This window comes from Arvicola amphibius, chromosome 7 (genome assembly GCF_903992535.2).
Source record: "Arvicola amphibius chromosome 7, mArvAmp1.2, whole genome shotgun sequence".
In the NCBI taxonomy this organism is placed as follows: domain Eukaryota; kingdom Metazoa; phylum Chordata; class Mammalia; order Rodentia; family Cricetidae; genus Arvicola; species Arvicola amphibius.
Genome location: NC_052053.1, coordinates 55,338,313 through 55,363,834, shown reverse-complemented (window position 1 = coordinate 55,363,834; position 25,522 = coordinate 55,338,313). Strand labels below are relative to the sequence as shown.

The 25,522-nt window shown below is 44.4% G+C and overlaps 1 protein-coding gene across 3 annotated transcripts in view; it reads right to left on the bottom strand.

Annotated features, from left to right (window-relative positions):
• Golga1 (golgin A1) overlaps positions 1 to 25,522 on the bottom strand; it is a 63,354-nt gene that overhangs the window by 5,177 nt on the left and 32,655 nt on the right. For all 3 annotated transcript variants that reach the window (XM_038337880.1, XM_038337878.1, XM_038337879.1), the window contains exons 11-19: positions 25,063 to 25,188; positions 22,613 to 22,708; positions 19,400 to 19,495; positions 18,339 to 18,488; positions 17,168 to 17,263; positions 1,913 to 2,002; positions 1,070 to 1,172; positions 855 to 988; positions 389 to 532 (exon numbers count right to left, since the gene is read on the bottom strand). In XM_038337880.1, coding sequence (XP_038193808.1) covers positions 389 to 532; positions 855 to 988; positions 1,070 to 1,172; positions 1,913 to 2,002; positions 17,168 to 17,263; positions 18,339 to 18,488; positions 19,400 to 19,495; positions 22,613 to 22,708; positions 25,063 to 25,188 — 1,035 coding nt within the window. The remainder of the gene's footprint in view (positions 1 to 388; positions 533 to 854; positions 989 to 1,069; positions 1,173 to 1,912; positions 2,003 to 17,167; positions 17,264 to 18,338; positions 18,489 to 19,399; positions 19,496 to 22,612; positions 22,709 to 25,062; positions 25,189 to 25,522) is intronic.

Genomic DNA, 25,522 nt, shown 5'->3' with positions numbered 1-25,522 from the left:
CAGTTTTAAAAACTAAACAAAACAAACAAACAAAAAGACTGTGTAGGTACACTGGGCGGTTCTGTGAGTTTTAATACAGCTGGAGCTGTTATGCAGAGAAACACACTAACCCTATCTTGAAAACAAAACAAAACAAAACAAAAACAAAAACAAATGAGGTACGTGGTAAGACCAGTCTCTTAAGAAAGTTTCACGTGGTCCAGGCTGCCCTTCTGCATCTTTCTCCAGAGTGCAGGGTTACAGGTGTGTATCACTACACTCAACAAGGACTTCACTGTAAGCACAGTAGGACAGAGGAGTGACAGGAGACTAGGTGGAAGGGGTAACAGCGGTCAGGAGGGCTGAACTAGAGCAGACCCACAGCTGGCCAGGTACAGGGTGTCCTCACCTTATTTTTCTCTGTAAGTTGCTGCTCTAAGTCCTGCTTTTCTTTCTGTAGCTGCTCTATATTCATGGCTTCAACCTCACCATTTGGAGTTTCTTCTGCTGCCTGAAGCTCATACTCAGAATTCTGCATGGCTTTTGTGATGACCTACAAGATGGTGGCAACAGGACAAAAGGCAGAAGCTGAGATGCAGATTTATGGGGAAGAAGTGCCAGCTCACTGCATAGGTGTGCTTTGGCACGTTGCAGTAGCTAGTTGGTTAGTGGGAAGTAAGGTCAGATATAAGAAGACTCTGTCCAGTGGCTGCCAGGCGAACTAGTGGCTTTTGGTGATCAACTGGCACACTAACAGGTGCTGCCACACAGGCGACCCTATAGGTCTCAATCCTCCTTTACCACAAAGGCAGGACCTTAGAAGTGCAGAGCAGGCACTCTACCCTACCCCCAGTACCGGATAGGACAGCACTCACAAGTGACTCCTGGCCCTGTAGCTGCAGGGGGTCCTGTCCTGTTGTAGCTGGCACTGCCTCCTTGGCTCTGCAGCTCCTCAAGGCCTCCAGTTCATTCTGTAGCTGGTGCATCTGCAGCAGGGCAGAACTGTGACCTAGGGTGGCAGGAGCACAGTGTGAGCCAGTGACTGCTGGCTCACTAGGGACATCTCGCTGGTCAGGGGTCGACCCCTCACCTTTCTCCAGCTGGTCAAGCTCCTGCTCCTTCTGGAGAAGCACCTCGTCCTTTTCACACAGGCTCCGATTTTTCTCTTCTATGATGGCTGTCAACTGGGCAGCCTTAGTAGGAAACTCAGCATGAGAAGGGCTGAAAAAATCCCCTCTCCTACAGGGATTCCATTTTCCAACTTGGGAGTAGGGGGAAGCCCTCCTTGGAATCCGTAGCCTAGAACAAACCTATGGCAATTGGATCCATTCTGCTGAATGGCCCTGCACAGGGCGCTTCTCCTCACTGCCCCTATAGCCTATGCTGGGCCAAGCCAGAGTATGGGAAGTTTTGGTCAGCCTCTCAATACATCTTTTCCTGAGTACCCATGCTGCACCAGTCTGTTCTATCACCTCATTCTGATGATTAACCCTAAGTTCTTTTCAGAGGTGACTAGGGCTCAGACTGCTTAAGAACTCATTGGAGGTCTCTAGCCAACAGGACTAGAGCCAGGTGCTCTGTCTGTCCCCATGTATGGTTTTCCCACACTTCTGGCTAGGAACTCAACTTTGTGGGTAGTGGGTGATGATGTACTACTTCCCAGAATCAGATTGTTTGATCGCTACCTTTTCTCCAATCAATGTTTTATGACTAACTAGCCACTAGCCATTAAACGTTAGTAAGGGGCATCAACTGGAGTAAGGTTTCTTAGTAATAGTTTCTCCTAGTACCCTACAGGTCATATGGCATCTCCCAGTTGACTATGTTCCCTGAGACCCTTGACATGCCTACCTTGGATAGGAGGCACAGTGCTCCTAAGACTGCAGGGGAACATGGTTTTGGCCTACACCTTAGGAGCCAGCTAGGGGCCTACCTGCTGCTGGAACTCTTCCCTCTGTTTTCGCACCTCCTCCAGGGCTTGAGCCATAGCCACACTCACAATTTCTCTTTGGCTCCATTCATCCTAGAATTCAGAAAACAGGCAGGTGACTGAGTCCCAAAACAGTCTACATTTTCTTATGCATGTCCTTCACCCAAGTCCAACATTCTCCCTGCTTCCCTGCATGCTTCCCTCTGATGACTCTCGCAAATGTGCACTTCCATGAGGGCCAGCGGTACTGGGAGCTCACCATCAGTAAGCACAACTGGCTAATGAAATCCACACAAACAAGATGGTTCATAGGCATAACCTGGTCACAGGAAATGTAATGAAGTAGCCAATGAGGCTTACAAGATTCCACTTCCACTGAGTCATCCATAAAAGCCCTTTTAAAACACTTATTTTTATTACTTCCATGTGTACACGTGTGAGTGTATACCATGTGCGCATCGGTACCTGCAGAGGCCAGAAGAGGGCCATGGATACCCTGCAGCTACAGATCAAGCGGTTATGAACTGGCTGACTTGGGTGGTAGGAAGTGAACTCAGATCCTCTGGAAGCGCAGGACGTTCTCTCAACTGCTGAGCTACTTCTCTAGTTCTCATAATCCTATTAAACTTTTAGAGTTACACTTATTACTAATGTGTGTCTGTGGAGGTCAGTAGGCTTGGTAGCAAGGCCTTTATCAGCTTAGCCACATCACCAGACCATGGGCCCATTTTCTAAGAGCGAAAACAAGCTCCAAGAGGTTTGGTGGTTTGCCTCAGGCGCTAGAACTAGCAGGTAGCAGGACCAGATTGAGAGCCAGAGCCAGCTGAACCCAAGTCCAGGGACTCTGGATGCCAGCCTCTTCTACCTGAAACATCTTCACCGTAAGCAGAAACCCCAGTTCCCTAGCTGACTGGCAGGGCTTCTGCAGCACTGACCGCTGGTCACCACTGTTCTCCGCTGACAGTGTGTTCATGCTTGCCAAGAGTCACAGTGTAAAATACAACCTCTCAGGTTTTGACCATGGTCAGGAATACCCTGGGGAAAACATGAAGCAACGCTTGCTGTTTCTGACTACCTAGAGCTCCCTGCTTTTTTTGTGTAAGCACGTTATTTCTGTTTCCCATTCTCACCTTGGAGCTCTACATGGCAAGGACTTGACTGTCAATAATGATGCCCTAATTTGAGGCATATGATTCAAGCCTGACCTAGAATGACACTTCTTCCCCTTGACCAAATTCAGCTAGCAGGTGGCTTGGTCACCGAGATGGACAACCATAGTCTATAGTGCATAAGGACTCTTCTTTATATTTTGATGCTTGAAAAGTTCCAAGATCAGAGCTGATGTCTGATTGTCCCTCAGTACAGGAAGCTGTCTACTGCAGATAGAAAGCAGACCATCAGTTTCTCTGGGTTTGTGGGATCAGCTGTAGGGCCATGCATGGCATGTTGAACCTTACCCGAGCCATCACAATGATCTTTATAGAGTCTAGCCCTAGCAGACAAGGACAACTAGTACCTGAACTTGAGAAGCTAAAGGTGAGATCCTAAGATGCAGTGTACAAGACCCTTGCAGGGCCCTGACCATCCACTCCTATCAAAGCAGGTTCAGGGTGGGGCTCTTGGTACAGGGAAGGAGCTTGAGATTCTGACTTGGCAAGAATGCTTCACCTGGCAGGTGGATTTCAGGGAGTTCGAGGCCAGCTTGTCTACAGAGCGAGTTCCAGGACAGCCAGGACCGTCACACAGAGAAACCCTGTCTTGGACAACCAAAAATAATACTTTGCCTACTCAGGAATACTTTCTTGGGAAGTTTTGGAGAGATGCTTGTGACTGCTGCTGTCTAGAAAGGCAGATGGCCTCCATATATTTGAGAAGACAGGAAGGCAGGTTGGGTCACAAAGGAAAACCATGCTGGGAAACTGTCCCTTGGCACTTTTCATCTGCGGCCATGTCTGATCCTCTAAACAGTCTTCTTGAGGTCAGAGGTTACCACTTCCTTTTTTAAAATGAGAAGTGGGCCAGGTGTGGTAGCACAGACCTGCAGTCCTAGTGCCTGGGAGGCTGAGGCAGACCAAGTTCCAGGCCAGCCTGAGCTACATGGGTTGCTTTATTAGTATAGCATTAACCTAGCACAAGGCAGACTCTAGGTTTCAGGCCCAGTACAAGACAACTAAACAACCAAATACCAACTAAATTCCAACTGCAGCAATACTATCCACACAGACACAGATGGACATACACAGACATGCACAAGCTCACACACTTGCATTCACGCATGCATGCACAACAAATTTATGAAAATGAGGGATTACACTGATATACATGGCCAGGTAAGTATAACTCTGAAGTGCCTCAGAGCTCCATGAATCCCTAACTATTGAATTCCAAGTTGATACTCCAGCCTGTCAAAGATACAAGATATAAAGCATGGTTTTATATCTTTCAGGAGTTGTTGACCTCCCACATATGGCAGCTATACACCTGAGGTTGAGTCTGGTTTTGGGGGAGGGGAAGACGTTCAGGGAACAGCTAGTTTTAAAAAAATAAAAATAAGTCGGGTGTGGTGATGAACACCTTTAATCACAGCACTTGGGAGGCAGAAGCAGCAGATCTCTGTGAGTTCTAGAACAGATGCAAATGTAGAGTGAGCCTGTCTTTAAAATAATAATACAATAACAAAAACCCCTAAACATATGTATACTAAATTACAGTCCTTTAAAAACATATGAAGACTGGAGAGATGGCTCAGCAGTTGAAGTCCCAGTACTCACGAGGTAGCTCACAGTAGCTGTGATTTCAGTTTCAGGGATTATGACAATCTCACTCAGATAAACAGGCAAGCAGGCAAAATACCAACACACATGAAATAAAAATTAAAGAAGAGGAACAAGGGGACCAGACACCAATGAAAACAGGTGGCCCAGGTGATCCAGCATCTCAGAGCTCCTCTGTTGCAGTTTCCTCAGAGTTCTGCATCCAGAACAGCATCAAGGCTGCTGGCTGAGACGGTCCAGGCTCACAGACGACTCTGAGAGCCAGGACTTCAGATAAGTCTTGCATTTTCCCATTGCACAGAGACTAGACAACAAATAACACTGCAAACTCTCCCAGGACTTGACCATTATCCCAATTTTCCCAGGGTCTCTTAAAGACGCCAATGCACTCAAGCAACAGGAAGTAGTCTAGAGAACATGACACTCACAGTCCCAAAAGGTGGGGTGGATAACTTTTGGTTATTTGATGGGTTATAGTTACAAGTTGGTCATTGGTCATGGTCAGGAAAAAAGCTAAACAACGGAGTTAGATTCAAAGATCTCTTTCTGAAGGAAAAGGGATACAGTATAAAAATGATGAGAAAAAAGGGTGGATTGTTGAGTCTATTTTTAAATAATTTGTCATAAATATTTTACATTTGATGGAGGTGGGTCTTCTATCAATCTGTTGATTTCATTGGTTAATTAATAAAGAAAACTGCTTGGCCTAATAGGTTACAAAATAGGTGGGTGGAGTAGACAGAACAGGAAGAAGGAAGTGATGTAGATGGCTCAGACAATTGCCCTGCCTCTGCAACCAGATGCGATGAAGCTCCAGCCCAAGATGGACGTACGCTAGAAACTTCCCGGTAAGACACCGCTCATGGTGTTACATATATTATTAGATATGGGTCAGTCAAGATGTGAATAAGAGGCTGAAAATAATGGGCCAGGCAGTGTTTAAAAGAATACAATTTGTGTGTTGTTATTTTGGGTAAAGCTAGCTGGGCGGCCAGGAGCCGGGCAGCGGGAAGCCGGCCCACAGCTCATCACTACATACATTGGTATGGATTTTTGTACATTGATACAAATTTAAGGTCATTTTTTGTTATACTGTATATGTTTCTATTCTTTTTAAAAAGATATTTATTTATTTATATGTTTATTTATTATGTGCACAATGTTAGAAGAGGGCATTGAATCTCATTACAGATGGTTGTGAGCCATAATGTGGTTGCTGGGAATTGAACTCAGGACTTCAGGAAGAACAATCAATGCTCTTAACCTCTGAGCCATCTCTCCAGTCCTATGTTTCTGTTCTTGTTTAAGGTACTGTACCTATGCAGTTCATTTAAAAAGGTCATGTAAAGTTTTAGTTTTCAAAAGCTATTTAGGATAATAAAGGCTAATTAATAGTCATCTATAACTATGAAACTTATAATCATGTTAGGTATGTTCTCAGGGTCATACAGAGATATATTTTAGATAGACAAGTGATCTTCAAACACTTCAAAGACCACAGATTATGGCGTTTAAAATGTTTTCATAACGTGAGTGTTTTCTTGACAGTGAGACACATCTGCTCTTGGTAGCACCAATCTACTTCAAAAAAGGATGATGGGAATCAAAGAATCTACATATGGAGTTTGTTTTCTTTGTGGCAAAAGCTAGCCATTTGGGAAGAAACTGCCCTTCCCCTAACCACTGACAGTATACTGTCCAAACTAGACAAGCAGGACACAAAAGAAAGCAACTTTGGCAAAGCTCCTGCATCACAGAAAAGTCTGTCAGATATTCTAGGCCTGTAGGCTGAAGATGGATGCCCCAACATTGCAGAGGAACCTTGGGTGACTGTCCAGGCAGCCAGATGTTTCTGTCATCGCTTTTAGTTTGAAAGCTGCTTACACTGCACTTCCTGTTTACTAAGGTATATCCTTCTGGGGTCTTTGATGGAGCTGAAGACTAGACAGTGATAGCTATAGTTTTCCTTGGTTATAATAGAAGGTAAATGAGGCACAGAGCTTTGGACTCATAAGATAGAATAAATAATGAAGCATTTATTTTCTCCAAATATGCCAAAGACAAATGGACTGAACAGTGTAAATGTAATTCTTTTTTTGTTGTTTTTGAAGACATGATTTCTCTGTGTAGCTTTGGAACTAGCTTTTGTAGACCAGGCTGGCTTCGAACTCACAGAGATTCACCTGCCTCTGCCTCCCGAGTGCTGGGATTAAAGGTGTGTGCCACCACTGCCCCCGCTTCTTTCTTTCTTTCTTTCTTTCTTTCTTTCTTTCTTTCTTTCTTTCTTTCTTTCTTTCTTTCTTTCTTTCTTTCTTTCTTTCTTTCTTTAAGACAGGGTTTCTCTGTGTAACAGTCCTGCTTGTCCTGGACTCACTTTGTAGACCAGGATGGCCTCAAACTTGTGGCAGAAATTAATACTGGCCTGGTGCCAGAGGGTTAGCAAGTAACCCTTTGGTGGCCGTGAAACCAGCTGGGCTATACCTGGTGTAGCTCTGGAGTTTTTACTCAGTCCGTAATCCATCCTTTGTGTTACAGATACCTTCTGTTGCCCTATGTGAATCTTGTCTGAGAGTTTTCCATGGATACAAAGCGTATGCAAAACTTGGTTTAGAGGAAAACCCTGGTACCTCATGAATCAGGTACTTGCACCTGGCATTTTGTCTTTGGAAACTTCATTTAGTTTGTTGTGAGATACAGAAATCTATCTGCTTCACCACATGCCTGCTAATCAGCTGAGGATGTCACGTTAGAATACTCTGTCATTCAAATGGCTGGGGTAGCTCTTGCCCATTTACTGAACCAAGAATGACACCCTAGACAGCAGAGCTTCTGGTGTCTGCGTATTATTTTGCTACAGCTGCCTTAACACACTACTTTGAACTTGTCTAACTCCCTCACCTGATGTGGGATTTCCCTCTGTATGCTGTGATGACCACTGATTAAAAAAGGAACTGTCTTGGGCCTGTGCAGGGAATAGAGGTAGGCAGGGAAAACTAAACTGAATGCTGAGAAGAAGAAAAAGGAGTTAGAGAAAAGCCACGTCGCCCCACCAGAGCCAGACAGAACTTTACCGGGTAAGCCACAGCCACGTGGCAGTACATTAGTAGATCAATGGAGATGGGTTAAATTAAGACATAAGAGTTAGCAAATAACTCTTCCTGCAGGGGTTACTCTCCCCGGATACCGCCTCTCTCTCCCTGTCCCTTCCCAGCTTGCACCCAGAATCCTCCCCCCCTCCCCCTGCCTCATCCTCCCGTCTTTGGGGCCACAAAATCCCACAGCTCAGCCTGTTTGGGCTCTGGGGACCTGGAATTGAGTGCACCCAGACCGGTGGGAGGTCCCCTCCTTCATTTGACTGCCCGGGGCAAGGTAAGCCTTTGTCTGAGAGCTGCTTGGCCTGCAAGGGGACCTGACAGTCTGCCAGAGGATCCATCATTCTTTGGGGTGTCCTGCTCCAGTTCTAAGGCCATCCACCCAAAGGGGTCAGACTCTGGCCTCCAGGCAGGTCTGAGGATTCCTGCGGAGGGGTGCGGGCTCCTTCAGATTGTGCTGCCAGGTTCGCTGTGTGGTATTCCATCCCGCCCTGCCCCCACCTTGGCCCTTTTGTCCGGGCTGCGACCCTGGGCTGCCTGGAATCCCTGATCCTGTGCACTGACATTCCATCTGAACTGGTGAGTGAAGGCGGACCCTGGGGCAACCTGCCCTGGAAGAGAGCACAGACCCCCTACCCCCACTTCCCTCTGCAGGCTTGTGTCTGTTTCTCCCGTCCCTGTGTCTCCCAAGCTTTCCCTAGTGTTCTCAGGTATCCTGCTCCTGTTCTAAGGCCATCCACCCAAAGGGGTCAGACACGGGCCTCCAGGCAGGTCTGAGGATTCCTGCAAGGGAGTGCGGGCTTCTTCAGATTGTGTCGCTAGGAATAGGTCCTCCTCTGGCACTGGGGAGATCCAACCAGTTTCAGTCACAGCAAAGATTGGTCTAGGACACCAAACGCCTCCGGGCTCCCTTTGAAGGAAAAGATGGGCAGGCGCCAAAGCAGGAGCTCCTCCAACAACATGAAAGGCAACATGACATCACCACAAGCCAGACATCCCGAAACAACAAGAATTGAACACCCTACCCCAGAAGATATAGAAGAAACCGACCTTAAACAGTACTTTATGAAAATAATAGAGGACCTTAAACAGGAGGTAAAAAACTGCCATAAAGAAATGGAGATGACAAACAAAAAGGTAGACGAAATAAATAAATCTCTCAAAGATACCCAAGAAAAACAAGAAAAACAAGAAAAAGCAATCAAACAGGTAAGGGAAACAGTACAAGACCTGATAAATGAAATGGAGGTATTGAAGAAAACACAATCTGAGGGACGACGGGAAATGGAAACTCTGAGTAAACGAACAGAAACTTCAGAGACAAGTATTTCCAACCGAATACAAGAGATGGAAGAAAGAATCTCGGACTCTGAAGATACTATAGAGGAAATAAACTCACAGATTAAAGAACTAAACAAATCTAACAAATTCTTAACACAAAACATTCAGGAAATCTGGGACACCATGAAAAGACCAAACCTAAGAATAATTGGGGTAGAAGAAGGAGAAGAATTACAACTCAAAGGCCCAGAAAACATATTCAACAAAATTATAGAAGAAAACTTCCCCAACCTAAAGAAGGATGTTCCTATGAAGGTACAAGAAGCCTACAGAACACCAAATAGACTGGATCAAAAGAAAGCATCCCCACGCCATATAATAATCAAAACACAAAGCATACAGAATAAAGAACAGATATTAAGAGCTGCAAAGGAAAAAGGTCAAGTAACATATAAAGGGAAACCTATCAGAATTACACCTGATTTCTCAATGGAAACCATGAAAGCCAGAAGAGCTTAGATAGATGTGCTACAGACACTAAGGGAACATGGATGCAAGCCTAGACTATTATACCCAGCAAAGCTTGCATTCACCATTGATGGAGAAAACAAGATATTCCAGGACAAAAACAGATTTAAACAATACGCAGCCACAAATCCAGCCTTGCAGAAAGTAATAGAAGGAAAATCACAAACCGAGGAGTCCAACAACGCCCACAATAACTCAGGCATCTAGCGACCCTTCACCAGCACAACTAGAAGAAGGGAAACACACAAACTCTACTACTAAAAATGACTGAAGTTAACAACCACTGGTCATTAATATCACTTAATATCAATGGAGTCAATTCACATATAAAAAGGCACAGGCTAAGAGACTGGATACGAAAACAGAATCCAACATTTTGCTGTTTACAAGAAACACACCTCAACCACAAAGACAGACACCTACTCAGAGTAAAGGGTTGGGAAAAGGTTTATCAAGCAAATGGCCCTAAGAAACAAGCGGGTGTGGCCACACCTGGGTCAAGGAAGAAATAAAGAAAGAAATTAAAGTCTTTCTTGAATTTAATGAAAACAAAGACACAACATACTCAAACCTATGGGACACAATGAAAGCAGTGCTAAGAGGAAAGTTCATAGCACTAAGTGCCCACTTAAAGAAAACGGAGAAAGCGCTCATTGGTGATTTAACAGCACACCTGAAAGCTCTGGAAAAAAAAGAAGCAGACTCACCTAGGAGAAGTAGAAGACTGGAAATAATCAAATTGAGGGCAGAAATCAACAAAATAGAAACACAGAAAACAATCCAAAGAATCAATGAAACAAGAAGCTGGTTCTTGGAGAAAATCAACAAGATTGACAAACCCTTAGCCAAACTAATCAAACGGCAGAGGGAGAACACGCAAATTAATAAGATCAGAAATGAAAAGGGGGACATAACCACAGACACAGAGGAAATTCAGAAAATCATTAGATCTTACTACAAAAGCCTGTATGCCACAAAATTGGAAAATGTAAAAGAAATGGACAGTTTTTTAGATAAATACCATATACCAAAGTTAAACCAGGACCAGGCAAATGCTCTAAATCGTCATGTCAGTCGCGAAGAATTAGAAACTGTTATCAGAAACCTCCCTACCAAAAAGAGCCCAGGACCAGATGGTTTCAATGCGGAATTCTACCAGAACTTCCAAGAAGACCTAATACCTATACTCCTTAAGGTATTTCATAATATAGAAACACAAGAGACACTGCCAAATTCCTTCTATGAAGCTACAGTTACCCTGATACCTAAACCACACAAAGACTCAACCAAGAAAGAGAATTACAGGCCAATCTCACTCATGAACATTAACGCAAAAATTCTCAATAAAATACTGGCAAACCGAATCCAAGAACACATTAGAAAAATTATCCATTACGATCAAGTAGGCTTCATCCCAAAGATGCAGGGCTGGTTCAACATACGAAAATCTATCAATGTAATCCATCATATAAACAAACTGAAGGAAAAAAACCATATGGTCATCTCATTAGATGCTGAAAAAGCATTTGACAAAATTCAGCACCCTTTTATGATAAAGGTCTTGGAGAGATTAGGGATACAAGGGTCATTCCTAAATATAATAAAAGCTATTTACAGCAAGCCGACAGCTAACATCAAATTAAACGGAGAGAAACTCAAGGCTATCCCACTAAATTCAGGAACACGACAAGGCTGTCCACTCTCTCCTTATCTCTTCAATATAGTGCTTGAAGTTCTAGCAATAGCAATAAGACAACATAAGGGAATCAAGGGGATTCAATTTGGAAAGGAAGAAGTTAAACTTTCATTATTTGCAGATGATATGATAGTATACATAAGCGACCCCAAAAACTCCACCAAAGAACTCCTACAGCTGATAAACTCCTTCAGTAACGTGGCAGGTTACAAGATCAACTCCAAAAAATCAGTCGCCCTCCTATACACAAAGGATAAGGAAGCAGAGAGGGAAATCAGAGAAGTATCACCTTTCACAATAGCCACAAATAGCATAAGATATCTGGGAGTATCTCTAACCAAGGAAGTGAAGGATTTATTTGACAAGAACTTTAAGTCTTTGAAGAAAGAAATTGAAGAGGATACCAGAAAATGGAAGGATCTCCCCTGCTCGTGGATTGGGAGGATCAACATAGTAAAAATGGCAATTCTACCAAAAGCTATCTATAGATTCAATGCAATCCCAATCAAGGTCCCATTAAAATTCTTCACAGAGATTGAGAGGACAATAATCAACTTTATATGGAAAAACAAGAAACCCAGGATAGCCAAAAAAATCTTATACAATAAAGGTTCTTCTGGAGGCATTACCATCCCTGACTTCAAACTCTATTACAAAGCTACAGTATTGAAAACGGCTTGGTATTGGCATAAAAACAGAGAGGTTGACCAATGGAATCGTATAGAAGACCCGGATCTTAAACCACAAACCTATGAACACCTGATTTTTGATAAAGGAGCCAAAAGTACACAATGGAAGAAAGAGGGCATCTTCAACAAATGGTGCTGGCATAACTGGATGTCAACCTGTAGAAGAATGAAAGTAGATCCATATCTATCACCATGCACAAAACTCAAGTCCAAATGGATTAAAGACCTCAATATTAATTTGAACACATTGAGCTTGATAGAGGAGAAAGTGGGAAGTACTCTACAACAAATGGGCACAGGGAACCGTTTCCTACGCATAACCCCAGCTGCACAGACTTTAAGGGCAACATTGAGTAAATGGGACCTCCTGAAGTTGAGCAGCTTCTGTAAAGCAAAGGACATTGTCGCTAAGACACAAAGGCAGCCTACTGACTGGGAAAAGATCTTCACCAACCCTGCAACTGACAAAGGTCTGATCTCTAAAATATATAAGGAACTCAAGAGACTAGACGGTAAAATGCCAATTAACCCAATTAAAAAATGGGGCGCTGAACTGAACAGAGAATTCTCAACAGAAGAAGTTCGAATGGCCAAAAGACACTTAAGGTCATGCTCAACCTCCCTAGCTATCAGGGAAATGCAAATCAAAACAACTTTGAGATATCATCTTACACCTGTCAGATTGGCTAAAATCCAAAACACCAATAATAACCTTTGCTGGAGAGGTTGTGGGGTAAGGGGTACACTCATCCATTGCTGGTGGGAATGCAAACTTGTGCAACCACTTTGGAAAGCAGTGTGGCGGTTTCTCAGGAAATTCGGGATCAACCTACCCCAGGACCCAGCAATTCCACTATTGGGAATCTACCCAAGCGATGCCCAATCATACAACAAAAGCATATGCTCATCTATGTTCATAGCAGCATTATTTGTAATAGCCAGATCCTGGAAACAACCTAGATGCCCTTCAGTGGAAGAATGGATGAAGAAACTGTGGAATATATACATGCTAGAATACTACTCAGCGGTAAAAAACAATGACATCTTGAATTTTGCAGGCAAATGGATGGAAATAGAAAACACTATTCTGAGTGAGGTAACCCAGACCCAAAAAGATGAACATGGGATGTACTCACTCATATTCGGTTTCTAGCCATAATTAAAGGGCATCGAGCCTATAAATTTGGGATCCTTGAGAAGATAATAAGAAGGTGAACTCCCAAAAAAAGATATAGTAATCCTCCTGGATATTGGAAGTAGATACGATCGCCAGGCAAAATTGGGAACTTGAGGGTTGGGCGAGACTGGGCCAAGGGAAGATGGGGAGAGAAAAGTGTGAAGGGGAGAACGGGGGGAGCTCGGAGGAATGGGGTGCTTGGGATATAGGAAGGGTGGATATGGGAGCAGGGAAGCATATATCTTAATTTAGGGAGCCACCTGAGGGATGTCAAGAGACTTGACCCTAGAAGGGTTCCCAGGTTTCCAGGGAGACGCCCCCCAGTTAGTTCCTTGGGCAGCTGAGGAGAGGGAGCCTGAAAAGACCAGTTCCTATAGCCATACTGATGAATTTCTTGCATATCACCATAGAACCTCCACCTGACGATAGATGAAGAAAATGACAGAGCCCCACATTGGAGCACCGGACTGAGCTCCCAAGGTCCTGATGAGGAGCAGAAGGAGAGAGAACATGAGAAAGAAAGTCAGGACCATGAGGGAACCTCCAGCTGGCGACAGATGGGGAAGGTGACTGAGCCCCACATTGGAGCACTGGACTGAGCTCCCAAGGTCCTGATGAGGAGCAGTAGGAGCGAGAACTTGAGGGAGAAAGTCAGGAACGAGAGGGGTGCGTTCACTCATGGAGACGGTGGGACAGAACTAATGGGAGATCACCAACTCCAGTTGGAATGGGACTGATGGATCATGCGACCAAACCCGTCTCTCTGAATGTGGCCAACAGCGGGGGCTGACTGAGAAGCAAAGGACAATGGCTCTGGGCTCTGATTCTTCTGCATGGACGGGCTCTGTGGGAGCCTTCTCAGCTTGATCGATCACCTTCCTGGACCTGGGGGGAGTTGGGAGGACATTGGTCTTAGCATAGAGTGGGGAACCCTGATGGCTCCTTGGCCTTGAGAAGGAGGGAGGGGAGGTATGGGTGGAGGGGAGGGGAGGGGAGGGAAGGGGGGGGAGGAGGGGAGGGAGGGGGGAGGAGGAGGGAAGGAGATGGAAATTTTTAAATATAAAAAAAAAATAAACCATGAAAAAAAAAAAGAGTTAGCAAATAAGAAGCTAGAGCTAATGGACCAGCAGTATTTTAAATAATATAGTTTCTGTGTGATTATTTCTGGAGTTTGGGCAGCCAGGAAACAACAAGTGGCCTTCTCCAACACTTGTCCCTCTGAATAGATATGAGCAGGCCGTGCTCCCTCAGTATTAGCAGGCTGTGCTCCCTCAGGGAAAGTCCTTTTTTCTGCATCTCCAAGCTTCCAGAGCTGCAACCCTCAGGCCCAGCCCCATTCCTCCATCTTCAATGGCAGCCACGCAGCTGCACCTGTAGTTCTCTATTTGAATTTGCACATGGTGGCACATGCCTGTAAGCCTAGCACTTGGGAGAGGGCAGCAAGAGGATCATGAGTTCAAAAACAGCCTTGGCCAGGGATTTTTGAGGCAAGGCTTGGCTATGTGAGACTGTGTCAACCAAAATAAAAACACCTTGACGTGTTTCTGCTGTCACATCATGCCTTCTGTCTTGTATGGAATCGTACCTCTGCCTCAGTGAGGACTCTTGATCATTTAGGGCTCATCCAAATTAACTAGGGAGAACTCTCCTTCTAGTTCCAGATCCTCCATTTAGTCTAACTGCCTGCCTCCTCTGTGCTGAAATTACAGGTGCCCAGTACTTTGCCTTTCCCCTTCCCCCATTTCTGAGACAGTCTCACAATGTAGTGCTATCTGGCCTCGAATTCACTATGTACACCAAGGTTAGCCTCTAACTCAAAGAGATCCGCCTGCTCCTGCTTCCCAAAAGAGTGCACCACCATTTTTGGCACGGAAGTATATTTCTCTCTCTCTCTCTCTCTCTCTCTCTCTCTCTCTCTCTCTCTCTCTCTCTCTCTCTCTCTCTCTTCCTACCTTTCTTTCTTTATATGTTGCCCCCCCCCCCCAGCATTTCTCTCTGTATTCCTGGCTGTCCTGGAATCCCTCTGTAGACCAGGCTGGCCTTAAACTTAAGTCTACCTGCTTCTGCCTCCTAAGGGTTGGGATTAAAGGTGTGAGCTACCACTGCCCAGCTGCTATTCTGTTTTTTTAAAAAAAATTATATTTACCCTAAACCTATGCTCTGACTTCCAGACTTGTCAGTTAAAAAATTACCAGATTTGTCCTAGACACCTGTGAATGATATCTCTATGTGCCCAGTTATCCCAGTGGCCAACCCTCTGGGTAGGGTGGAATTTTGGTCCCCAAAGACATTTCTGGTTGTCATCAGTGGGCTGACTACTGACATCTAGTGGTCAGAGACCAAAATACTCCTAGAGTCCCAACAATGTACTCCAATGGGCTCCCAGGTGCCCACAAAGGAATCTTGGCTCAAATGCCAAAGTGCTGAAGCCATGGAACTGAGTTCCATAAACCAAATCAAGGAGTCACTCCAACACCTATTCCTCTCTTTTTCTCCTTGCAATCTGAGGCAAGTCCTAAATGTTCCATGGCTAGCATTTATCCAGAATCTGAATGTGTCTTCCATATACTTAATTAACACAGCTATCCTTTCCTGCCTGTGTTACTAAAAGTTACTACGCATAGTTAGAGAAATCCCTTCAAAACAAAACCTCTTCCATGCCTTTCTGCTCAGTCCCTGTAATGGCTTTCCATTATACTTCCTAATTCCTGCTGCCTTCTGTACTGGCAGCCTTGTTCTCCCTGCCACTCAGCTCTGGCCACACCGGCCTTCCTGCTGTTCTTTGAACAGATGGGCTTTCTTTTACCTCAGAGTCCTTCGAATGCCTCACTGCTGGCCTCACTACCCATAGCTTTGTTGAAATGTCCTAGAAGCCTTCCTTTCCTCTTCTGTCCTGCCCACGATTTTGGCTTCGTTTTCCTCACAGCATTGGCCTTTATTTGTAGCTAGTTCACTATTTCTAGTTATATGCTCCCTGGAGGAGAGACTATCTGTCTTATTCCTGACACATCCCAGCACCTCTTCTGGTGCCAGCAGGTGGGCACTCTGGCACCTGCTGATGGAATAAAAACAAAAAACCAGAAAAACAAAACAACTCACTTCAGTCCAGGCTTTATGGTGCCGGCCTGTAATCTCAGCTGCCTGGGGAGCTGAACCAGGGGGACTGCAAGCTCAGGACCCTTCTCTGGGCTACCAAGAAATTCAACGTCAGCCTACTTCAACTTAGTAAGGCCTTGTCTCAAAGTAAAAATACAGAAAGTGATGGATTTATAATTTAGTATTATAGTGGCTATCTAGTACGCACAAGGCCTTGGGCTTGAGTCTTAGTTTAGGAAGAAAAAAGAAAATCTGGTTGAAAGACACATTCTTTTCACAATGTAGCACCACTACAACAGTGCCTAAGCAACTCCCTGGATACTGCCACTGGGAGCTTGCAAGGGGCAGGCCCCAAGCCATGGATGTGGATAGAGAGAATGTCTGCAAAGGCCTGATACCAAGTCCAAACTGGAAGAATACTGCCATGACTCACCTCCCAAAGGTATTATGAAGGGCCCAGGGAGCCTAGGGTACCGATAGAATGTGGGCATGCAGTTTTGTCTAGTGAACAATTGGAGTAAGGTCTGATTAAAGCACCAACTTCGCAGATGGGAGAGGATATCGTTCACTTCTGTATGAGGTCCCTAACATAGACAAACATCTTCCGTAAGGACTTCCGTATGTGTCCTTTTGAAAACACAAGCCAGAGGAGTGCTCGGACAGCACAGCTTCCAGCCGGCTGCTGACAAGACATGGAGGCAGAACTGGGCTTTGGGATAGAGGAGACTAACCCAACCTCTAACTTAAGGTACATGAACTGACTGCCCTCAGAGCCTCAACAGCAGTAACTGCAAAAGCAGTGCAGCCTTCCTCCTCCTGGGCCACTGGGAAGACTTCAGCAGACAGCTGCCATTTCTTCTGCACTGTCCACTCCAAACATGTGACAGAGAGAACTTCTGTAGAACTGATTCTATTCGATAAATACCTTTAGTTTCTTTAGTTCAGACTGGTGGTGCCATAAAGAACGTTCACATTCATTTCTGCTTTCTTTAAGGGCCACATTCTCCTGCTGCAGCTGTTGCTGGAAATTGAGCAGAGCACACATAAGAAAAGGTCTTACCTGCCGTGTTTCCTCCTTGGCATAGTCCTTCTGAAATGGACTTTCTAGGCTGAGGGGATAGCTCAGCTGATGAAGTGATCAGGGAGGTATAAAGATCTGAGTTCAGATTCCCAGCATCCATGTGGGAACCATGCCTGCAATCGCATTGCTGGGCAGAGACTGCTGGATCTTTGGGGTTCACAGCTGGGCAGTGAGGGGGAAGAGGAGTGGGAGAGGTTGCTCAGTGGTTAAGAAAGCTTTTTTTTAGCTGGGCAGTGGCGGCACACACCTTTAATCTCAGTACTAGGGAAGTGGAGAGAGGAATATAAGGCAGGAGGATACAGGAGCTCAGGGTTCAGCCTGAGGTTTCACAGAGATGGCATTCAGTCTGAGGACTTGCAGAGACAGGATACCCCATTCAGTCTGAGGATTTCATCTGGGTAAAAACTAGTGGCTGGCTGCTCTGCTTCTCTGATCTTTCAGTTTTTAACCCCCTAATAAAAACTCTGGGTTTTCATTATTTAAGACCAAATAGAATTCATACTATACCAGTTATAGTATAATATATTATACTATATATAACAAAATCAGTGGAGAACCACAGAGGAAGGCAGCTGATATACAACTCTAGCCTGCCTTTCTTTTGGTCACTGTAAACATGAGAATAAGCGATAGATGGAGACAAGGAAGGAAAACACTGAACCTCTCTGGGGCAGGAGTGGCTCAGTGGTAGAGCACACGTCTAGCATTTGAGATCCTCTCAAGAAAGACTGTGGGACACATAGAGGGATCATAGAAAGGAGAAGCCATTAGGGAAGACTGTGGAGTTGAGAAAAAACTGGGAAAAACTGAGGGGACCATCAGAATACATGAAGATGTCCCGGTGGAGAAACTATCTGCTGTGCCTCTCTGTAGAAAGCAGTCCTTTCATTTCCAGCCTCCTAAGCAGGTAAGCCCTTCTAGGAAAGGAGTGAACTGCTCTCTCCAGTGGTTCTCGAGCCTAGAGAGGCACTATTCTTCTCAAATGCAGTGACCCAGTGCACCTGCATGGACTCACCATTCCCTGCTCTGAAGCTATCTGGTCGGCCACCCGTGTTTGTTGCAGAGCTTCAATCTGGGCCTCTAGCGCATGGGTGCGCTCCCTGCAGTGCTGCTCCAGGGCCAGGACCTGCTGCTGAGAGAGGCTGTTCTCTTGGTGTTCAGTGATCTGCAGGAGAACCAGAGGACGGTTGCCAAGACAAGAACTTCAGAGGGCCTTGTTCTGACTGTCTAACAGAAACTACCCTCTTTGAACTCTGCTACCCTGGTGTGGCTTCAACAAGTGCATGTTGTACTTATTGCTTCTGTATCTGGCCTTCCCTGGAAACTGAAGCCTGCCATTTGCCTTGATGGCACTGGCACACTCTTCATGGTGTATATGAGAAACAGGCCTTTACTCACTGGACTTCTATGGCTGATGTGTTCTCCTGGGAGGCAGGAGAATGAAGTGGTGAAGAACAGTATATACATGAGACGGTGTGAGTCTTGTCACTTCTGAGCTCATCTCTTGTACAGACTATGTATGACATTCAGTGACAGTTTCCTAGGTGTGCTGCAAAGACTCAGTAAAAAGCATTCTGAACAGTGCTAGGGTTGTCATAAACAAGAAATCAATGGTGGCTGCTTTTATTTCCCTATGTCTAATTTATTAGCTCACTCAGGGTCTGATGACTGTCCAAATGCTTCAGCCTATTTTTTTTTAAAGAGGGTTTGACAAGCTGGAACTCACTGTGTAGACCAGGCTGGCCTTGAACTCAAAGAGACTAGCCCTCTTCAGCTGGGATTAATGAAGGAATGTGTCACCACACCCAGATCATTCTGGGGCTTTGACATGTTTTCCACAGCTCTGCCTGAAAACTAGGCTTTGAACACTCAAGGACCCATAAGACAGGATCATCAACAAAAGCGGATGTTGGGTGGAAACTACCAGTTAGTCCCTTGGCTCTGGGTAACACTGACCCTCCAGATAACCTCCCACCTCTTGCTCTACTCATGTCAAATCCAGATACTGTTGCAGACATGAGTGTACATCTGGTGTTGAGGGAAAGCCCTGGAGCCTGACACGTGGTGAACACTTACAAGTTTCTGGATCTGGGCTTCCTGGGCAGTCACAACATCCCTGCTCTGGTTCAGCTGCTCCTCAGCGGCCTGTAGGCTTTGCTCTAGATCCTTCACCTAAGGGAAAACACCAACATTCTTTCTACTCACAAGAAATTGGGAGGGTTTAATGTATGGTTTAAAATTAAGCCAGAAACAAAGTAGTGATTACAGGCACACACCTGTAATCAGAGTACTCATGGTGGAGACAGGAGATCAGAAGTTCAAAGCTATTCTTCACCACATAATGAGTTTGATGCTAGCCTAGGCTACAGGAGACTCTGTGTGTGTGTGTGTGTGTGTGTGTGCGCGCGCGCGCGCGCGCGCGCGCGCGCGGGGGGGGGGGTGAGAGAAAGAGAGAGAGAGAGAACGCACATGCAAGCCAGCGTTAGGTGTCATAAAGAAGGCACAGGTCTTTAATCCCAGCAGAAGCAGGCAGAGTTTGAGGCCAACATGGAAGTTCTAGGTCTGCCAGGGCTACATAGTGAGACCCTGTCACAAAACAAACAAGAAGGGCTGGAGAGATGGCACAGCTGATCTACCAGAAATCAAGGGTTCAGTTCCCAGCACACAAATGGAACTCATAGACACCCATAACTCCAGTTGTAGAGACTCTATGATAACCTCTTCTGGCTTCTAAAGGCACCAGGACTGCATATGGTGCACAGACATACATGTAGGCAAAACACTCAAACACATAAAATAATAATTAACAAAAACTCATCCCACCCCATCCACAAAACATTAAAAAAAACCCAGCAAAACAAAATCAAAACAGAACAGGTAAGGCATGGAAGGGCATGGAAGAAACATGATACTTGGAAGGCTGAGACAGAAGGATTGTAGCAACTTCCAGACCAGCCTGGCTACATAGGAAGAGCCTGTCTAAAAATAAACAAAATGAAAACAAAGTAACATTCAAACAACAACAACAACAACAACAAAAAAAGAAGTCCAACTCAGGGATATACACAGATGTTCTCAGTGGTAGAGCGAGTTCCTTGAATGAACAAGCTTCAACTCCATAACAACATAAAATCCTGCATTACAGAAATGAACAAGAGGGCTGGAGAGATGGCTCAGAGGTTAAGAGCATTGCCTGCTCTTCCAAAGGGCCTGAGTTCAATTCCCAGCAACCACATGGTGGCTCACAACCATCTGTAATGGGGCATGGTGCCCTCTTCTGGCCTGCAAGCATACACACATATGCAGAATATTGTATACATAATAAATAAATAAATATTAAAAAAAAAAGAAATGAGCAAGAGCCCCAAGTCTTCTATTATAAAGCAATACCACTTTAATGTCTTTTCTTCAGGTCTTTATGAATTTTTAATAGTTTGCATACAGTTTAAATACACCTACCATGCTTTACCTCCCACTAATAACATGCATGTAGACTGGAGATTATTTTTTTCTCAAAGAGTGCTTCCTGTTTTACTGACTGTATATCTATAGGATTACTGGCTGGTACTTGGGCTGTTATGCATTTTTATTTATTCTAGGTTTTAGAATTTTTGCTTATTTTATGTGGAACATATTAGATGGTGTATGCATGCACACACCACAGCATGCTGTAGAGGCTGAAGAAAAGCTCTGTGTGGAGTTGACTGTCTCCTCCCTCTATGTGTGCTCCAGGGATCGATCCAGGTTGTCAGGTTGATGTGGCAGGTGCCTTTATCTGCAGAGCCCTCTCTAATGCCCTCTTTGACATATTCTTCAATCTAAAATAAAGCAGTCATTAATATTTTCACACAAAACTGTCTGACGGCCGGGCGGTGGTGGCACACGCCTTTAATCCCAGCGCTGTGAGTTTGAGGCCAGCCTGGTCTACAAGAGCTAGTTCCAGGACAGGCTCTAGAAACTACAGGGAAACCCTGTCTCGAAAAACAAAACAAAAAAAACCAACCCCCACCCCCGCAAAAAAAAACTGTCTGACGTAGTTTCAATAACTTCCTTGGGAGTGACTGCCAGCAGTGGGATTGCTGATCACAACATGAATTTCAACCTCACGCAGTCCACAAATTCTGAGATACATATTCCCAACCATTCTACTAAAGAAATACACTGGCAAAGGCAGAGACAATACAACGTGTACAGAAAAACTCAGTCTGTACTAAAGCTACATCAGAGACAGTGAGGAAAGGCAGACTATTCAGCAAATAATGTAAGAAAGGTGGAGAAAAGGAAAGCTGGATTCTTACTGAATGCCACACAACAACAGTGTGCATATGAACAAGAGCTCTAGTATGTGGACAAAACTGTGTAATTAAAATATAAAATATCTCTGTGACTTAGACACATGCATGGATGTATTTTCCCCCTGAAACAGCATTTCTCTGTGTGGACCTGGCTGTCCTAGAACTCACTCTGTAGACCAGGCTGGCCTCAAACTCACAGAGATCCGCCTGCCTCTGCCTCCTGAGAGATGGGATTAAAGGTGTGCATACCATCATCCAACCATGAATGGATTTTTTTAGACTTTATTTGTTTATTATATTTAGTTTCCTGCCTGCATGTATGTATGCCTGCACACCAGAAGAGGGCACCAGATCTCATTACAGATGGTGTGACCCATCATGTGGTTGCTGGGAATTGAACTCAGGACCTTTGGTAGAACAGTCAATGCTCTTAACCTCTGAGCCATCTCTCCAGCCCCGAATGGATTTTTTAAAATAGAGCTTCGGACCACACAGGATAGAAGCGATGACTCTGATGATATCAAATTTCAGAATTTCTGTTCATCAAGAGATAGATACACAGACCGTTTCAGTACTGAAACTGACAAGATTATGAACTAGAATATGTAACAAAATCCTATAACCTAATTAAGAAAAGACTGAAACACCAAAGAAAAATAGGTACAGGATATGTATAGAGAATTCTAAGGGAAAACTCCAGAGGTAATAGGAAGATGAAGCAATAGGTGAGAACTCACTAAGCACAGCAGTAAACATAATGACACATCACTTCAGTTACTAAACCGGCAAACAGACAAACCAACCAAAACCAAGGCTGTGTAACACCTATAATGGGAGCTAAGAAATGCAGTTGTGGCTAGAGTAAACAAAACAACTCCTCAACTCCACCAAATATAGTTCTTGGAATACAGATGACCTGACCAAGAACTTCTTATCCAAAGCACCTTCCAACCAGGTTACACACAATACAGCAAATTCTGTAGAGAGGTCATACCCGAGTCTCCAAGAGGTCAATGGCCTTGGTGTAGCTACTCCTGGCAGCCAGGAGCTGCTGCCTAGTGTCTTCTAGATTCTGTTCGGCAACTGTTCTCTGTAAGAGAAAAGAGTTGTTACTATATTTAATGAGTATTTATTGATGCTGTACCATTTGTGCTGGGCACAGGAGACATGAATAGATGGAGTCATCGCAAAGTGAGATATAATTCACATATCACAGAGGACACACAAATAAGTTTGGCACAGTCCTTTGTTTGCAAGGCTGGGATAAATGCCTAACAACAAAAGCATACACTAGAAGCTGCCTGTGGTGGTACATGCATAAAATCTCAGCACTCAGGAGGCAGAAGCAGGCAGATCTCTGAGTTTGAGGCCAGGCAGGGTCCCACAGTGAGACTCTGCCTCAAAAAAAAAAAAAAAAAAAAAAAAAAGAAAAAAGAAAAAAAGAAAAAAAAAAAGAAAAAAAAAGAGCTTGATGTGTTCAGAGAAATCCAGCTCCTCCAAAGTCACAGTGACGGAGGTGTGGGGGGGCTCAGGTCAGCAGAACAACTGCGGTGTTGGGCAACGGGTAGGTGATGACGAACTCTTTTGAGTTGCCAAAGTTTTATTTTATTTTGTAGACAGAAATTGTCAAGCAGTTTTTTTTTTAAAAACCTGGCATTAGCTTTACTAGGGAGGCTGGCTAAATGTGAGGCCTTACTCTAGACATGCTGATGTCAGCATTTCTGGGAAAAGGACTAGAGATACATACTTTAAACAAACCCCCAAGTAATTGCTATTCACTCTTTAATAATAATTGACCATGGAACAACAACAACAATACCTACTATGCTCCAATTTTTACTCTGATTTCATCAAGTCTAACACAATATAAATTCAATTTTATAGAGAAGACAACACAAAGAGATTAACTGACTTGATTTAAGTCACAGTGATAACATAGAAACACAGATGCTGGCCTCTAGAAACCAACTCATACATTAGAATCCAGAGTTTGGGAAGACTGGTCTCATAGGAGTGAGGAAAGCAAAGGGGACCTTCAGTTAGTGCGGGAAGCTCTGGAGATATGCAGTGCCTGGAGAGCAAAAGAAGCTCAGCTTGACAGTGGAGTCTGCTCTAGGGTAAGCTTAAAGCTCAAGGCTTTGTCAGCTTTGTCATGACAAGGCAAATCACTGGACTACAAAGAGGAGAGAAAATTTACCTCTACCATGGCGTAAGGTCAGTCTGTTTAACTGTTCCCCTAGCCAATGGAAACCTAAGATGCAAGGTAGTTCTTGTCAAGCTGAAGGATTTGATAATAATTTTCCTTGCTAGTAGAGGCAGGGGGCCGGGGAGAGGTAGGGGAAGGAACAGTGCAGCAAGACAAAACAGCTTGGGTGGCCTCAGTCATCACATAGCTGTGTAAACAAAGCTCTCCCCTTCTCTGAGAAACACACAGGAGACACATGGCTGCTTTTGTTTTGAGACCAGGTTTCATGTAACCTAGGTTACCATCAAACTCACCATGTAGCCAAGCATGACCCTAACCTTCCCGATTCTTTTGCGTCTACCTTCTTGATGTGGGATTCCCCTCTGTATGCTGTGAATATGTTTTATTACCATTAGTTAATAAAGAAGCTACTTTGACCTATGGCAGGGTAGAATGAAGCTAGGTGGGAAATCTGAACAGACAGACAGAGTAGGTGGAGTCAAGGAGACGCCATGTAGTTGTCAAAGGAGAAAGACACCAGAACCTACCAGTAAGCCATGGCCTTGTGGCGATACACAGATTAATAGAAATGGGTTAATTTAAGATGTAAGAGCTAGCTAGGAATACACCTAAGACATTGGTCAAACAGTGTTGTAATTAACAGTTTCTGAGTGATTGATTATCCGGGTCTGGGAGGCTGGAAAACAAAGCACAGTCTCTGTTTATACCTTTTAAATTCTGGAATTACAGACATGTATATCCACACCTACTTTATGCAATGCTGGGGACTGAATCCAGGGCTTTATACATGCTAGGCAAGCAGTATAATAATTGGGAAATACTGCCCATTGCTAAAGGCTACCCTCTACCCCCAGAGAGGGTTTCTCTGTGTTTAGCTCTGGCTGTCCTTCAACTCTCTTTGTAGACCAAGGCTGGCCTTGAACTCAGAGATCCCCCTGCCTCTGCCTCCTAAGTGCTGGGATTAAAGATGTGTTCTGACACCACTACCTGGTCTCCTAAAGGCTGTATTTGATTTCAATCCAAAAATGCATAAGCCAGGCACCATGGTATGTGGTTATAGTCTCAGCTACTCAAGAATTTAGGTTGGAGGACAGATTATGCCCAGGAGTTTGGAGCCCAGAAGAACTATACTAAGTTGCAAAGCTGTCATCTAACCCTCCAGATCAGAAACTCAGAGCATATGCAACACCCAGCATCACCATGCCTTTCTAATATTGGTCAGCATGAGTGGACAGTACCTCTTTCAAGAGCTCTTGTACATGATCTTCTCCTGACAAATTCTGTTCTAGTCTCTTTTCCAAGAATATAACCTTCTCTTGCAAATGTCTGATGATTTTTTCTTTCTCTTGAGTTTCAGCAGTGACCTGTAGGGAAAGCATAGTCATTCTTTAAACCCTTTTACCTCTCTTCCCTGCCCTGTGTCATCATCATGCTTCTCTGGAATCCTGTGCTCAATCACATCACAGAAACACATGCAACCAAGAAAGTTTTCCTAAAAATGGGGGCAGAGATGCTAGATGAGAACCAGCAACATTAAAGGAAGAGACCTACCACAAAGAGAAGCAAGCACCAGAAGAGACATAGAGCATCAAGAAGGAAGCATGATTACTTTAAGCACTTGATAGTCTGGGAAGAAAAAACCCATCACTCTCTTGGTAGAGAAAGCAAGGTTAATTCCATTGAAGAAGCTCCTGGCAT